Here is a 17,157-nt window from a genome sequence, read left to right as displayed (position 1 = left end):
CATCATTACGGTATTGTACAGAGTATTTTCAGTGTCCTAAAAATCGCCTGTGCTCTGCCTTTTCATCCCTCCTCCTCCCCAACTCCTGGCAACCACTGATTTTTTTTTGACTGTCTCCATAGTTTTGTCTTTTCCAGAACGTCATATAGTTGGAATCATACAATATGTAGCCTTTTGAGATTGGCTTCTTTCACTTTGTAATATGCATTTAAAGTTCTTCCATGTTTTTTCATGATTTGATAGCTCATTTCTTTTTAGCATGGAATAGTATTCCATTGTCTGGATGTACCATGGTTTGCCGGTTTGCCCATTTCCCTGCTGAAGGACATCTTGGTTACTTCCAAGTGTTGGTGATCTTGAGTAAAGCAGTTATATAAACATTTGCATGCACGTTTTTTTTTTAAATTATTTATTTATTCATGAAAGACACAGAGAGAAAGAGAGAGAGAGGGGATCCCTGGGTGGCGCAGCGGTTTGGCGCCTGCCTTTGGCCCAGGGCGCGATCCTGGAGACCCGGGATCGAATCCCACATCGGGCTCCCGGTGCTTAGAGCCTGCTTCTCCCTCTGCCTGTGTCTCTGCCTCTCTCTATCTCACTCTGTGACTATCATAAATTAAAAAAAAAAAGAAAAAAAAGAAAGAGAGAGAGAGAGAGGCCAAGACACAGGCAGAGGGAGAAGCAGGCTCCATGCAGGCAGCCTGACGTGGGACTGGATCCCGAGTCTCCAGGTTCACGCCCTGGGCTGAAGGTGGCGCTAAACCGCTGAGCCACCTGGGCTGCCGTGTGCAGGTTTTTGTATGGACGTAATTTTCAACTCTTGAGTAGGTAATGGAAAGTGTGATTACCGGATTGTTCGGAAAGAGTATGTTTAGTTTTGTAAGAAACCATCAGAAGTTTCTGTACTATTTTGCATTCCCCCTAGCAATGGATAAGAGTTTATTATATTTATGTGGGTCTTTATCTGGGCTCTCTGTTCTGTTCCATTGATCTGTTTGTCTGTTCTTTCACCCATATCGTACTATCTTGATTACTGTTGCTTTATAGTAAGTGTTGGGGTCGGGTTATGTCAGTCGTCCACCTTTGTTCTCCTACAATGTGTTGGTGGGTCTTTTGCCTCCTGATATAAACCTTAGAATCAACTTGTCAATATTCATAAAATCAGTTGCTGAGATTTTGATGGAGATTGCATTGAATCTATAGATCAGGCTGGGAAGAACGAACTTTGACAATGTTGAATATTCCTATCCATGAACATGAAACATTTCTCCATTTCTTGTTCTTTGATTTCATTCATTAGAGTTTTGTAGTTTTGCCCAAATAGATAAAAAATGTATTTTCTTGGATTTTCCAGGTATGTTTAGTTTTATCCTCTTAGAAGAAATCTTTTATTTCTTAATTCTCTCTACAAATATTTGTTGAGCTCTTACTCTAGGTACTGGATACTCTAGATAAGAAGACAGACAAGATTTGCCTGCATAGAGTTTGCAATGTAAAGGGTCTGCAGTCACTTTTCCTGCACAGATCTAATACCAGATGTAAGTTACACATGAGCAGAGGCATCTGGGTAGCTGATATGAGTCCTTGTCAACAACTCCTGTCCGGCATGACGATATGTCCTGGACATGGAGGTTCTAGAAAGGAAAAGATTACAGCTACATGCCTGGCATGCTCTTGGCCGGCTTGTATTCATAGATTTGAAGGTATCAGAGATGCTAAGAGAGAAACTGGCCTTTTTGTGTACGTCAAAGGATGAAAATTCACTCTGAGATGGAAATGTCTGTGGCCTGGCGCCTGGGAGCCTTGTTGTCCAGAGGAAGAAGCATAGAACAGCCCACGAGAGGATCCTGTGGCCAGTTCAGAGGTTTGGGGAGAGACTCGGCAGGCTCTGTTTACAGCTGCAGTCATCAGATATTGACCAGGAGCCCAAACCATGTCATGGTAGCTAAAAAACTTATGGTTCCTACTGTGCCACACCTCCAGAACTTAAGTCTAGTAAAGACACAGACAAATTCAAACACAAATACATTACAACAATAAGCGTTTTGGAGAGGAAACAGAAAGCTCACGAGAAGGAGACCTCACCCAGCCTGGGTGGCGGCTTCACAGAGGAAGTGACATTTCAACTGAGACATTTAACCCAAGACCTAGTTAAGAATTAACCAGGGGAAGTGAAGGCAGGAAAAGTCAGCCAGAAGGATAGCCCATGAGAAAGGCCCGGAGATTCAAGAGAGAGGGTGGTTGCATGGTCCTGGAAGGGTCTGTGGTGATTAGGAGGTAAGATGCCAGGAGAGGTGGACAGAGTCCAGATCACACAGGGCCCTAAAGGACCAGGTGGCCATCAGCCTCCTTCTTCCTTCTCCTTATATTAAGAATTGAATGTGTACTGTGTATCAGGTGCTGTCCTAGGCACTATGGGTACAGACACGAATGGGACGGATCCAGGCTGGCAGGGGAGTGAGTTCTCAGCAGGATGCTCAAGGTCAGCTTGGAGCCTCTTCCTCTTGTTTTTTTTTTTTTTTTTTAAATTGAGATATCACTGACATGCCACAAAATTTACCTTCTTAAAGTGTATACTTTTAGTATATTCATAGGGTTGTATTACCTATGAATAGGTAATACATATTACCTACACATACTTACATATTACTACTATCTAATTCCAGAAAATTTTTATCACCCCAAATGAACCCCTGTACCCATTAGCTGTCCCACCCCAAGGCCTCTTCCCCTCTGGCCCTGGCAACGATGAATCATTTTCTATCTTTATGGATTTGCTTATTCAGGAAATTTCATATAAATGGAATCATACAATATGTGGCCTTTTGTGTCTGGCTTTTTTCACTTAATGTACTCTTTTCAAGGTTCATCCATGTTGTAGCGTGTGTCAGCATCTCTTTCTTGTGGGTGCGTAATATTCCACGATATGAATACAGCACATTTTATTTATTTTTTCATCCATTGATGGATATCTGGGTGTTTCCACTTTAGGGCCATTATAAATAATGCTACTATAAACATTTGCGTATGAGTTTTTGTGTGGATGTTTGTGTTTATTCCTCTTGAGCGTATACCTAGGATTGGAATCACTGGATCACAGGCTATCCCTACATTTACTTTTTGAGTCACCACCAGCCTTTTTCCACAGTGGCTGCTCCATTTCACATTCCCACCAGCAATGTACGAGGATTCCGATGTCCTGTCTTCCTTGCCAACACTGTTATTTGTCTGACCCCTTTCTCCAGATGTGCTCTGGAGGGAGGCTATCTGGGGAAGAGTAAGGCCTGGCTCCTGGGGTCTGTGCCTGGGGATGTGACTTTGAGGGAAGCCTGGTCTTCTCTCCCACCCCCTACTGTGCCTGAGTCATTGCCCAGGATCCTGGGGTGAACTGCCTGGCAGTGGGACGGGTGACACCAGCCACTGCAGAAGTCACCATCAAATTTGACTTGAGTCTCCACCCCCAACCCCAAGCGGCTGGGCTTCCCTGGAAGCAGCTATTTCTGGCTATTTCTGCTCCAGGGAGGAGCAGTGGTGGGTGGAAAGGTTGAAATTGCTCAGTGGAGTGATTTTGGAGGCTGTGTGCATTGAGGACCCAGGACAACCTTTCCGAGAGCACTGGTCTTTCTGGCATCATCGGGGGAGGGGATGGCCCCCTGCTACCCAGAAAGCACCCTGGGGAGGGGGAGAGCCAAAGAGAAGGCGGAGGCACTGGTTTGACCAGGCTGTACCTGCAGGACCCTGTGAGACCGTCAGCAAGGCAGACCTAGGCCTGAGGAAGAGGAGGAGTGGGATCCATATGTGGGTTTTCCACGGAGGGGGAACAGCTTGGGTGGGCAGCTAGCAGAAGGCCAGTGGGGTGCCTGGAATCGGGCAGGAAGGGTCTGCTTAGAATGGAGGTGCAGCAGGAAGACAGACCCAGGAAGCAAGGAAACATTGGTGTTCAGGCTCCTGTGTCAGTCCCAGGACTGCCCCCCATTTGCTACAGGACTCGGGCTCAGTGTGAACCAATGTGCCTCCGCATCTTCATCTACAAACTGCACTAACCAGATCATGGTGATGACAATCAGTTGACCACTGTCCTTGTTCTTTTTGTTTGTTTAAGATTTTATTTATTTATTTATGAGAGAGAGGCAGAGGGAGAAGCAGGCTCCATGCAGGGAACCCGATGTGGGACTTGATCCTGGGTCCCTAGGATCATGCCCTGAGCTGAAGGCATCGCTAAACCACTGAGCCACCCGGGCTGCCCCTGCCACTGTCCTTATTACACTTAACTGTCAGCAATGGTCTTGACTGTTCCAGCTTTTTATCATATCTGTGGCTCTCTCCTGCATTCACCCAACTCGTCTTCCTGCCACCCATGTCCGCTTTCTTGGCCCTTGTTGGGCACCATTTTAGCCAAGTGGGTTACGTGTTCAGCCTCTATAGGCAGCCAGCTGGGGTTAGAAATCCTAGCTCTGCTGTCCCCAGACATGCACCCTTGGGCAAGTCATTTCACCTGTTCAAGCCTGAGCCTCAGTTTTCCCATTTGTGAGTTGGGGCAGTAATAGCAGGCAGGTGATAATAGCAGGTCACCAATCCCCATCCTGGACCAGGGGGACTAATGGATGGATAGACAGAGGGCTTAACACAGTGCCCAGCACAGTTAGTGCTGGACCGTACAAAGAACAACCAGAGGTCTCAGGTCTGGGGTCCTAGGAAGACGGGGAATGACGGGTGCCCTGTGCCTTGCCGGGGGATGGGCTGAAGGACTGCTACAGTCAGCTGCCGGGGCTGGCTGCATAGCCTGTAAAGGCTTAGGGAGAGAGGTTTGCTGCTTTATTTCTATGCAAAATCCATATTGTTACTTTTTGGTTCATGAGTCACACGCCTTGTGGTGTGTCTGCAGGGCTATGCACATGTCCCCACAGTCTTGTGGCCCCCAGAACAGGCAGCTCTGTGGGGGCCACAGGACATTCTTCCCCTCCTCTTTCCCTACCTTCCTGTGTTCATTCGCACAATAGATAACTGCTTTCGCTAATTTTTATTTTTAAATAAAAATTGTATATATTTAAGGCACACAATAGGATGTTTATATATTTATATGTGTGTGTATATATATATATAGAGAGAGAGAAATGATTAATATAGTCAAGCTAATCAACATATTCATTTTCTTATATATAGTTACCTTTTTTTCTGAGATGTTGATCAAAGGATACAGAGTTGTAGTTATATAGGATCTAATGTACAGTATGGTGACTACAGTTAATAATAATACTATGTTGACAACTAGAAATTTGCTGAGAGAATAGATTTCAGGTGTTCTTGCTACAATAGATAATTTTGGAGCCCCTGCTAGGAGCCAGGCTCCCTCATGGAGCCCAAAAACCTAAACAAAGAATTATATAATTAATATATACTAATTACCCTGTAATTACAAATTGGAAGAGGTGCTGCTGTGAGGCTGATATGCAGAAATGCAAGGTACTATGGGAGACAGCAACTCAGGCAACTCGACTGAGATTAGGGTGATCAGGAAAGGCCTCTCAGAGGAGGTGACATTTCAGCTGGAATCTGAAGTTTGAAGACAAGTTTACTGGCCCAAGAATGGAGAAGACAGAGAGCTCCAGGCACAGGAAACCGGGTGTGTAAAAGCCCGGAGGAGCTCAGTTTTTGTTTTGTCTCATTTTGAGTTCGGAAATGAAAGAAGCCAACGTGATTGACCCAGTCGCTGAGGGATTTGGGGAGGGGCAGAGACGGGATCATGCAGTGCCTTGGAGACCCTGGAAAGGTGGGCCTTGTTGCTGAGGGCTGGGTGGAAAAGGAGGTGAGATGGAGAGGGAGGAGGCTACCCCACAAACATGATTGTGCAGGCCACATGGCCGGGGGGTGGCAGCTCAGCCCTGGAGCGCCCCTGGGCATCGTGGGTTGCCCAAGGTCTACCTGCAGTGGTTAGGCACCTCTGTCTGGCTGTTCCGGGCCAGGAGCAGGAACCACACCTGTGATGGTGTGTCACTGACCAGCTCGAGGTCCAGGCTATCTGCTCTGCAGGGTGGAATGCGTCAGGTGGCCAAGAACCCCACCAGCTTATCAGCAGTGATTTCTCTCTGCAGAGGCAGCCACCACCCGCTTCCTGCTGAGATGGGCCGGTTCAGCCTCACTCACTACAGCTGGAGATGGAGGGGGAGCAGATGGCCCTGCTTGGCCCAGATTCCAGCCAGATTGCCAGGGAGGTGTGGGCGGAGGGACAGGGCTGGCGCCAGCAGCAGGAATATAGGAGAGGAGGGTGGGAGCCACCTCCTTGCCATCTTAGTGGGACCTTGCTTGTATGGGGGGCAGTGGAGACCACCTCGTTGTGGTTCTTGAACCAGCAGATGCTTGGAGCTCTCTAAAGAGAGAGGGCTCTGCCTTTTACAGCCAGGACAAGAGCTCTTGAGAAACTCAAGATGTCGATGGTTACATCTCCAGTGCCCAGCACCTGGCAGGACCAGGCAGGAGCTTAGCGGTTGTTTTTTATTTTTCTTCTTTTTTTTTTTTTTTAATAAATGACGGTAGTAGCTTTCAGGTGTTTTCTTACTTAATCCCCATGGCAACCCCACAAAGGGGCCACTGTTGTGATCCCCATTTTACAGATGAGGACACCGAGGCATAGAGAGGAGGAGTAACTTGCTTAAAGCCTCAGCTGAACAAATGTGCAAGAACAGATGGCTCTCTGACAAACCGATGGCCAAGCCTGGGAATTGGGGCTTTGGGAGTGGGGAGCTGACCTAAGTGTGGGTGGCAGCCACGTGTGGACACTGCTGGCTAGAGAGGAGAGCATGTCCCTCTTGTGTTGTGCTCCCTGAGCCCTAGTCAAGCACTGAGACACCCCGCAGCCGGGTTCCTCCATGGTGCAAGGCGCTCGGAGAGCAAGAGATGAGCCTGCAGAGGTAGGGAGACGCAACGGCTGCGTAAAGCTGAGCGAGCTGCACACTGCACGACTCCAAGGCAAGCCATTCACATAGGCTGTGATGAGAACAACGCCCCCCCCCCCCAGAATTGTGCCAGGTGGCCACCTCGTAGGTGGTGCCCCACCATGCAGGACCTGGAGACCAGGGGCCAGGGAGTAAATATTTTAGGCTGTGTGGGCCACACAGTCTCTGCTGCACTACTCAACCCTGCTGTTGTAGGGTGAGAGCAGTCGCAGGCTGTATGTAAATAAATGCACACGATGTGTTGCAGTAAACAATATAATCTACGGGAGCAGGTTGCCTTCCAGATTCGGCCGTGTGCCGTAGTTGGCCAACCCCACGGAAGGATTGTGACCTTCATTCTGAGAGCAAGATGGAACCACGAGAAAAATTTAAACAGGAAGTGGGAGGAGGCAAAGTCGCATTTAACTGGGCCTTGCAAAGATACGACTGTGCCCCCCACCCCACCCCCCTGCAGTGTTTCTTCTGTCCTGCGTGTAGATCCCTGAGCCTGTCTGTCTGCAGGTGGAGGCCCGGCCTGGGACCCGGGGGCTCCGATGCGTGCAGAAGCAGAGGCCACTGCTGTCACTCTCCTGTCACCCTCCTCCCCACACCAGCTGTCAGGGCTCCTGCAGTGCTGGTTCCTGCTCCGGGCCTCAGGGCCAGAGTGGAGCAGCACCATGGCCAACAGTCTGGCCGTCAGAGTCAGAGGGTCTGATTTCCTCTGCTTGGTTCTGTGTGACGGTGACTGTCCATCTCCTCTTCCCCACAAGGGGGAAATTCCAGACAGGGACCCATGAAAGAAGGCGGTTCGCAGGACCTGGGTGCATAGGGAGGGCTCAGTGAGACGACACTATGGATGTAAGCATCCTTTCCTTGCTGAAGCAGAAGGAGGAAAGCCTGGTCGTGCCCTGGACAGTGGGGTCTTAGCTCTGGTGAGCTGTGTCTGGAGCCAGGCTCCCCGCTGGAGCAGAGCACACTAAAAAGGGGCCCTTGGCTCACGCATACCAAGGGCTCTATAGAGATGGGGGTGATTTGTCACACCTCTGGGCTGAAAATAACTACTGGCCATGAGAGTAATTCCCCATCTTGGGCTCCCATGCAGCACGGAGAACACCCCGATAATTACTGCTCACAGACACTGCTTTTGGCAGCTGGTGTTTAATGTCTGCCTCAAGGAGTGTCTTCTGGACAGGAAGCCTGGTCCACCCTCCACCACCCACGGGGTTTGAACCCCTGCCTCATGTGAGCAGAACCTTCCCCACACCCATCCTACATGGGAACACAGTGGCCACTTGTTACTCTCCCAAAGGCCACCTGCCCAGCCCAGGGCATTCCCTCTGGTCCATGGATGGGCAGGCTAGGCTTCGGCAACCAGTGACCTTGCCATAAATCTTACCCGGCCCTGAGGCCAAGACCAGATACTGGGACATCCTGGGAGTGACTGCAGGCAGTGCCACATATGCCAGATGTGAACCATGGGGGTCACCCCTGCATGGTGGTCTGATTTGCTCAGAGATGGAGAGGCTGTGTCCTTGGGCTGAGCTAGAGGGCGGCTGATTAGGTCAAGGTCCAGGAAGAGTGGCTAAGGACTTAGCTAGCGTGTGCCAGGCTTTAGGAAAAGCACAGTCGGTGCCAGGTCGCTGTCCTGCCTTTGTGGGAAGGTGCCTTACGGCAGACAGACCCAAAGTCCCTAATTACCCAAATACTTATGTGATTTTAGTTGTGAAAGGCTATAAATGAGATGTATAGGAGCTGTGGGTGTACATAACAGGGGGAGTGCCCTCATCTGGGGACTTTGAGCTGAGATCTAAGGGTTGAGGAATGAGGCAGATGGGTGTGTGTGTGTTTGTGTGTGTATGTGCTCACATTCATGTGCATATATGTTAGGGGTGGATTTAGGAATGGGGCCGGCTGGCTGGCTGGTGGATGGGTGGATGAATGAATGGACACAAGGATAGGTGATTGACTCTTCCAGGCAGTGAGAATGGGTTATGCAAAAACTCAGAGGCCAGAAGATATAAGGTGACTCTTGCTGACATAAAAAACATTGTGAAAGGTGATTGGAGTTTTAAAAATGAGACTGGAGAGGTAGGTCGGTAGAAGCACTGTTGAGTAAGCTGTGCACTGCACTCACTACTCCAGGGGATGCCAGTCTTGCAGATGGCAGTGTGAAGGGCACCCCCTGGATTGTATAAGAAGGAAGTCTTCAGGAGGGATCACATCACGCCAACCTTGTAGGTCTTAGGAAAGGTTTTGGACTTTGTTCCCAGAGCAGTGGGGAGCCATGGATGGTCTAATTTCATGTATAATGCCCCAAAACAACGCTGTCCCATAGACTTTCCATGAAGATGGAAATGTAAGATGGAAGTTACTTTGTAATATGGTAGCCACGTGTAGCTATTGAGCACTTGAAATATGGGCAGAGTGACTGAGGACATGACTTTTGAATTGTTATGGATTCATGTTTGAGAAGCTATAACAATAGCCGGATGTGGCTCGTGGTTCCATAGTGGACAGGGCAGCTCCAGAGAATCTGACCGTGTCTTCTACAGACTCCTGCCACTCCCAACCCCAGTCAGGGGGAGGCGTCACCTCTTGCCAGAGGCTGGTGGAGGCCTCAAGGTCCCCTTCATGTGGATGTCAGTTCACACTCAGCCGCGGGCTGTGGTGCCAGGAACGGGGCCTGATGAGGATGAACCGACGGCTCGTGCCCATCCCCACTACGCCTGAGACCTCGTCTTTCCCTCTGGCACCTGCTGTGGGTGCTGACTGAGTATTCATCCTGCGGAACGGTGGCCTTCTTACTGCCCTTCCCGGCTTGCTCCCAATTTCCCCACAGCAGCTTCCTTCTCCGTACAGAGGGGAGCTGCCCACACTTGCCTCCCGTGCCTGTTGTAAAGAGTAATCCGGACCTGGGGGAGAGTGGGTCTTACCTGGGCCCCTCACACCTGCACACCCGGTGCATGACGGCACGCTCACTCCTGTCCTCTCTGTTGCAGTACGCTACTTCCTGAAGAATAAGGTCAGCCCTGATCTGTGCAATGAGGACGGACTCACAGCCCTGCACCAGGTAAGGCCAGGCTCGCCAGGGTCCCTGGATCGCTGCTCCCCACCTGAACGCTTACCCGTCTCCCTGCTCTTTCTGGTCCAGAGCCCTCAGGGAGGCGGGAGGGAAGGGAAGTCCCAGCTGCCCCATCCGAAAGGCTCTTATCTACTTGGGAAACACGTGTGTCTGTTACAAACCCGCCCACGGAGCCCTGTGCACAGCGCACACACGGCCTCCAGGGACAGGGGGCCTTTGTCCACTGCATCCTCCCTGCCCAGCAAAAGGCCTGACAGACAAAGCAAGTTTGTTTCGAGCTTGCAGCTTACAAAGCGTGTTTATTCACACCCACCAAGGCATCCATGCACCCTGGTGTGAAAGGTGATTGACGGGGAGGCCATGTGACCCACCTTGGGTCACCTACTCCGATCTGTGGCCATGAACCAGGTGCTGTCATGGCACACACCCTTCCCGGGGCGGTGCGATGGGCTAGCCTCCTCTGCTCCCACCTTGACCTGAGACCGGCTGCCCTGGCTGTCATCTCTCAGCGGGACGCTGGGAGAGCCTCCTAGCTGGTCCCCAGCGTTCAGTTGCCCTGCCATGTTTCATTCTTCACGCAGCGGCCGCACGGGTGCTGAGGTCAAAGTCTGATGTTACTCCAAGGACTCTGTCTCCCCACAAGGCCCCTCGAGGCCTGGCCCCTGACCAGCTCTCCATGCTTCCTGGCTTTTCTGTTCCTTCCACACACTGGCTCCTCCCCACCGCATTTCTCACGGCATGTGGGTCTGTGCCCTCTTAGTCCTAGTTGGCGGCAAGAGCCTGAGAGCCTCGCCCTCACAGAGTGCTCTTTCCTTCTGAGCACCCCCTCTGGTAGCCATCATAGCCATTAGTGTGACCATTTGATGTTGACCTCCCTCTGCCCAGACTCAGCCACGTGAGGGCAGAGCCCAGGTCTCTTGCTCCATTGGTATGTCCTAGAATCTTTCCCCATACTGGCATACAGTGGGTGCTCAATATGTGCATGCTGACTAAATGAACACAAGGAAGCCTCCCTGTGCCCTAGCCCGTTTCTGAGCAGGTGGACTTGAATGCAACCTGGCCAGGCTGCCAGACCCCTGAGCTGGTGAGAGCCTCTCTCTGTCCCCAGGACAAGGGCAGGAAGGGATGATGATGACTGGCCACTGCCCCTACCCAGGAGCCCCAGGAGCAAGCCCCACCCCTAGCCATCAGCCCAGTGGCTTCCTATGTGTCCTTTTGGCTGCTTTTCCTGTCTGCAGGGCTTCCCATGTCCACTAATTCTAGCTGTGTGATCTTGGGCAGGTTACCTAAGCTCTCTGTGCCTCACTTTCCTCACCTGTAAAATCAGAATAACAAGTACCCACCTCACTGGGTGGTTGTGAGGGTTAAGTGAAGGCACATAACGGCCCTTCAGGCATGTCCTGACCCTGCATAAGTATTAGATGGGGTTGTCATTATTAAAATTCATCAGTTGTTGGCATCTGCTCAGAGCCACTCCACTTCTGTGAAGTGTGTGTGGGTTGATCCTCACAACAGCCCTTTGAAATATCATTATCCCCATTTTACAGCTCAGGAAACCGAGGCTCAGGTTGGCACTGTCTGGTAGACTGTTCTCTGATGGCGGGATGTCCTGTGCGTCTGCAGGGTGCCGATGGCAGCCCCTAGCCTCATGGGGCTTGGAATATTATTCTGAGGAGTCAATGAGGCAATTCGTGGCCAAAGGTTAGCGAGGGGGGGGTCCCAGTGGCTCCCCAAAAAGCACTGGCAGCAGTTACTGATAACGTGACAGGCTATTACGGCCGCTGCCTGGCAGTCATGGTCATTACTGTTGTCACCGCAGCTCCATAGGACAAAGGAGCACATTGAGAAGCGACTCACAGGCCTGGCAAAGGAGTGTGGCTTTTCTCTTCTCGGCAGCAGGGAGTCTTTGGGGTTTGTAAACTGAGACTGATGGTTTGGGGAGGGAGCCCTCTGGGTGGAGGGCGTGGGCAGGGGAGTGCCAGGGACACGGGGAGAGATGGGGGGGGGGCAGAGATGCGGAGATGGAATCCATGCCCCGTGCTAGATTGGATGTGGGAAGTGAGGGGGCAGGACGAGTCATCCAACGGCAGGTGCCATTTCCCACCTTGGGGAACGTGGGGGAGGAGGCCTGCCCACTCCACCACCTACCACCCCAGTGTGCACCCCACTTTAAGGCTGGTCCAGTCCCTCGGCATCCCTCTCACAAGACTGCAATTCTGGGCGCACAGTCCCCTCCCTTTCAACCTCAGCTCCCTCCCCATCCTCACGTCTTCTGCTGCGCTAAGGGTGGGTTCTCTGGCCCTGCTGTCCCCTGCCAGCAGGGGCTGAGCTGCTCCTCCTACGGACAGGGGCTCCTCAGACCCACCTCCCAGCCAGCCTGGGGCCCCTGGCCGGTCCCCACCGCCTCACTCCAGTGCTTTTGGCGCCCTCTGCTGGCCGTCCTGTGCCACTGCATGGTTCTCAACCACCTGAGACAGCGCCAGGCTTCCTTGGGTCACCTGAACCCCACCTTTCTGGAGAGATGCCCTCAGACCCAGCCAGCCCCACACCAACTGGAGCAGAAAGTGAACCTGGGTCTCTAGCATCATCTGTGCAAACATCTGCTTCTTTCCCACATGTCCTTCTGGTACTGAGCCATTGGCTCTGCTGGGGATGGGGTTGGGCATCATGGCCCTTTATCTAGGGCCGGGGCTCCCAAAGGTGCCTCTGATTCTTCTTCTTTTTTTTTAAGATTTTATTTATTTATTCTTGAGAGATAGAGAGAGGCAGAGACACAGGCAGAGGGAGAAGCAGGCTCCATGCAGGGAGCCCAACGTGGGACTTGATCCCAGGTCCCCCAGGATTACACCCTGGGCCGAAGGCAGACACCAAACCACTGAGCCACTCGGGCTGCCCCTCTGATTCTTCTTCTGGCATCCAGTCACTTCTCCCCATGCCCACAGATTCTCCCGTAGGCTCGGCCACCACCATCTCTTAACTGGATGATTTCAACATAGCTTGTCACTGTCCCTCTCCTCCCCCAAAAGTGCTCACACACAGTCTGTTCTCCACATGCACCCAGAGGAAAGATTAAAAAAAAAAAAGACAAACCAAGTCTGATTATGTTACTCCTCTGAATATAATTCTGCAATGTCTCCCATTGCACGAGGGCCAAGCCCTTAACTGGATGGGCAGCATTGAGCACAGATCCCTGCGTTGTCCTCTGCTGGCTTCCCCATCCTGCTCTATAAAGTGACTCCCTGTCTTCCTCTTCTGTCCTCGCCTTTCTCTGCTCATGGCCCTGGCTTGAGGTCCCTCTGTCCCCTTAGAGTCTTTGATTCACTGTCCTAGGAGTGTGAGGGCTCCAGTGGTTGCCAGAGCTCTCTGTCTGTGGGGGGCTGTAGATGAGCCTTCCCTCTCACCAGGGCTGACCTGTCTGTGGACAGGTGGGTGCACAGACACGGCTGTGTCCTTTCAGGGGCTCTATCAGGGTCCCCATAGCCCTGATGTGGAGGTGGGTTGTTTGAGGAGGAGGCTTGGTTACTTGGGGGCTTCCCCAAGGACTGAACTCCCGGGTCATAAGTCCCCAAGTTGGGGGTGTCAGACTGTGCCCTAGGGCCACACCTTGGAGGTTCCTGCCAAGTAGAGGGACTCCCCCCAACAGCCCCCTCATCCCACCAACCCCCACTCCTGCTCCAGCCCGAGCAGCCCTCCTTGAGCTCATTTGTTCTCTAAGTTAGAGTTGTCTGTACAATTTTGTTTGAAGAAAAGTCCTCAGGGATTAAAAAAGAAGATTTTGAAGCCTCATTCAAAATTTTGTTTCATTTCACCAGCACTCGCAAAGCATTTTATTGCTGCCCCTCATGTTTTTTCTGTCTCACTTACATTTTTATCTTGAGTATTATTAACTTACTCATGGGGAAACTGAGGCTTAGAAAGGTTGTGTGGCTTGCCCCAGGTCACATGGTATGTAAGTCATGCAGCTGGATTCAGACTCAGACAGTTTGGCTCCACTGTCCTTCTTGTGGCATGTTCCCACGGGGGCCGGGCCTCTGCCGACACTGACCCTGCCTGTGTCCCCCTTGTTGCCCCCCCCCCCACAGTGCTGCATCGACAACTTTGAGGAGATTGTCAAGCTGCTGCTGTCCCACGGTGCCAACGTGAATGCCAAGGACAACGAGCTGTGGACGCCCCTGCATGCGGCGGCCACCTGCGGCCACATCAACCTGGTGAAAATCCTCGTTCAGTAGTACGTGGCCCTCTCTCCCCCAGGGGCGCCCCGCTCAGCCTTTGGTGGTCCTCTGCTGGTCTTGTTTTGTCTCTGCCTTCCATCCCCCTCCTCTCTTCTTTTCCCCTTGGTGCCACTTCCTCTGCCTCTGGTGCTGTGTGCTGTCTCTCTTTCCCCCCACACCCTCCCTCTGCCTCTGTCTCTGTTTCTCTCTCACCTCCTCTGTCCCCTCCCTTGTCCCCTTCCCTTCCTCCCTGCATCTCTGTGTGCCTCTCCCACTCTGCCTCTCTTCATTCTGTGTCCCTTTCATGCTGTTTTCCCCAAAATATTAACACACAACATAAAATCGACCACCCTGGCGTTGCGGGAATGATCCTCATTGGTCTTGGTGTGCAATCCCTTTGATGTACTGTCACGTTGAATTTGTTAGGGTTTTGTAGAGGACTTTTGCATCCACATTCATGAGGGATGTGGGTCTGTAGATCATTTCCCAGAGGGGCTTGGTCTGGTTTTGAATCAGGGTCGCTGTCTCCTTTTCTAAATCTCTTTTTCTCTGTGTCTGTGAATCCCTGAGTCTATACTCATCTCCTCTACAATCTTTACGTCGTGTTGAAATTTTTGGTTTCTTTTACTATTAAAAAAAAAAAAAAAGGCAGGCATACTTCCTTGGCCTCGCCTCCCAAATGCTGTCTACATGCGTTTCCTGCTTTCAGGGGCACATTTCAGGGTAGCAATGTTTTTACTAGGAATAAGGCCATTTCTGTCTCTGCCATTCTGATGGGCCTTCCTGCCCTGGAATTACTTCCAGGCTGCTTTGGTTCTGTGAACACATAGAAAAGGCAACATTCAATTTTCAGTGTGTTCGATCAAATTCCTCTGATAATTGGTGAGCACTTGAGCTGGGCAGTGGGCACTCAGGGATGCAAAAGTCCTAAGGAATCAGGCAGGAAATGGGGTGATTTCAGTACTAGTATGAGACAGAGCGGGTCCTGGGAGGCCATGGAGAGCATCTGAGTGCAGGGCCAGTCAGGAAGAGTGGCTGAGGGCCCGCGACCTTTTGCAGAGGTCTTGGCAGAGCAGCAGGAGCTCATCAGGTGGCTGTGGGGGTGGGGGGTAGGATGGGGGGTGCGAGGGTGGGAGGGTGAAGGAGGCGATAATACTGCTGCCCTGGCTCAAAGCGGTGGATTAGCTTGCCCAAGGGCACCTGGGAGCATGGAGAGGTCTCAGTGGAGGGCCTGAGGACTGACGGCTGGCCCATGGCCGCACCTCTGATGAGAACCTGGTTGTGGCTCAATCTGGCAGGAGCATCAGGTGGTCACAGCCTGATCGGCGATGATGCCCAGAGGGAAAGGGAGTGGTGCCAGCCTGGTGCAGTGGATTCCCAGCGCTGACCTGTTCTAGGACGCTGTGGGGCATGGGTTCAAAATACACAATCCCAGCCCCACCCCCAGAGACTGTTTCAGGAGGGCTGGAGTGCAGTCCAGGGAGCAGCACTCTATTTCAATGATGCCTGGGGACTTTTGCAGGGCATCCTAGGACCACACATGGGAACCACTGGGCCAAAAAATCAGGTCCAGCCAGGGAGCCCCAAGTCTGTCCTGTCCCTGTCCAGTCAGTCTTTCGGGAAGGGACTTGGAGACGGTGCAGGGAGAGCTGAAGATGTTCTGCAACTGGACAAAGATTGAAATAGAGCCAGATTTGGCCCTTGACTCTTCCATGTCCTCGCTGTGTGACCTTGGACAAGAGACTGAACTTGTCTGAGTCTTCGTTTCCTCTTGAGCGAGATGGGCCAACAGGAACAACCCGAAAGGACTAGCATGAAGATTAAAGATGATGTGTGTATAAGGCTATTTGTATTATTTGCATTAGTGTCACCAGGGGGGACGTTGACATTTGTCCCCAAGTGCCTGCCTGCTGGCCCAACAAAGCAGGAAGCTGGGGGAGGTCTGCTGGGACAGCTTCCTGGGAGAAGCTGAATCCCGAAGCTGCTGTCCCGGGGTCCCCAGGGAGGTGGCAGGGTTGGGGGCACTGGGGTGCACAGTGGGGCCGCGAGTGAGAGGATGGAGGGCAGAGGCAGCCAGACCAACCCCTGCCGCTCCTCCCCGGCCCTCACTGTCACCCTCTCTCTGCAGTGGGGCCGACTTACTCGCTGTCAACTCAGACGGGAACATGCCATATGACCTCTGCGAGGATGAGCCCACCCTGGATGTCATCGAGACGTGCATGGCCTACCAGGGTAAGGGCAGGGCAGCACGCCGTGACGTGGGTACAGGTACACGAGTGAGCTGGCTACGTGCTCGCCTCCTGCCCAGCGCTCAGGAAATGGGACGGGTCCTCACCGTTGTTATTATCCCGGTGATTAGCAAGATGAGGACACAATAGGACCCTGGAAAACCGTGCTGTGCAGAAGGGAGGCATTGTTCTCCTCCGTGTCACCCACACACGCGGGCGGCCTCAGCTGGCCCTGTCTCCTCTTCGTCAGCTGTGACAATCCAATTCAATAAACATTCACAAGAAAGATATATTCCCATTTGGGAAAATAATCAAGAGTCAAGAACATTTGCGGGTGCCCTCTCCGTGCCAGGCACCATGCTGGCTGCCAGGGGCCGGGGTAAACAAGCTGTGGGCTGTTCTCAGCTCACAAATGAGCTTCAGAGAGGAAACAAATGTAGCAATCAGAGACCTGCCTGCCCCCACCACTATGGGTACCTATTTCTGAAGGTCTCCCCAGAAAGACATCTCAAATCCAGACCCTTGCCTGCAGTCTGAGGACCAGCCGGGACCCTGCCCTCGAGTTCCTTCCCGGGTCGCTGTGATAACCACGAGGTGGCCTGTCCATTCCCCGGGGCCCCGGGCTCTGCGTGTTCATCTTCTGCAGACATTCTTCTTTTTTGTACGAATCTGGTGAATCTCTGGGCCCCTCTTTAGGGACAGTGTTT

At 52.0% G+C, this 17,157-nt stretch overlaps 1 protein-coding gene across 4 annotated transcripts in view; it reads left to right on the top strand.

The window, feature by feature from the left end:
- The window catches only part of PPP1R16B (protein phosphatase 1 regulatory subunit 16B), a 94,368-nt gene that overhangs the window by 61,013 nt on the left and 16,198 nt on the right, over window positions 1-17,157 (top strand). For all 4 annotated transcript variants that reach the window (XM_072735861.1, XM_072735863.1, XM_072735862.1 and 1 more), the window contains exons 3-5: window positions 9,929-9,999; window positions 14,094-14,239; window positions 16,351-16,454. In XM_072735861.1, the coding sequence (XP_072591962.1) occupies window positions 9,929-9,999; window positions 14,094-14,239; window positions 16,351-16,454 (321 nt within the window). The remainder of the gene's footprint in view (window positions 1-9,928; window positions 10,000-14,093; window positions 14,240-16,350; window positions 16,455-17,157) is intronic.

The sequence above is a fragment of the Vulpes vulpes genome, chromosome 14, assembly GCF_048418805.1.
Source record: "Vulpes vulpes isolate BD-2025 chromosome 14, VulVul3, whole genome shotgun sequence".
In the NCBI taxonomy this organism is placed as follows: domain Eukaryota; kingdom Metazoa; phylum Chordata; class Mammalia; order Carnivora; family Canidae; genus Vulpes; species Vulpes vulpes.
Note: the sequence above shows the minus strand (reverse complement) of the source record. Positions and strands in the feature narration are given on the sequence as shown.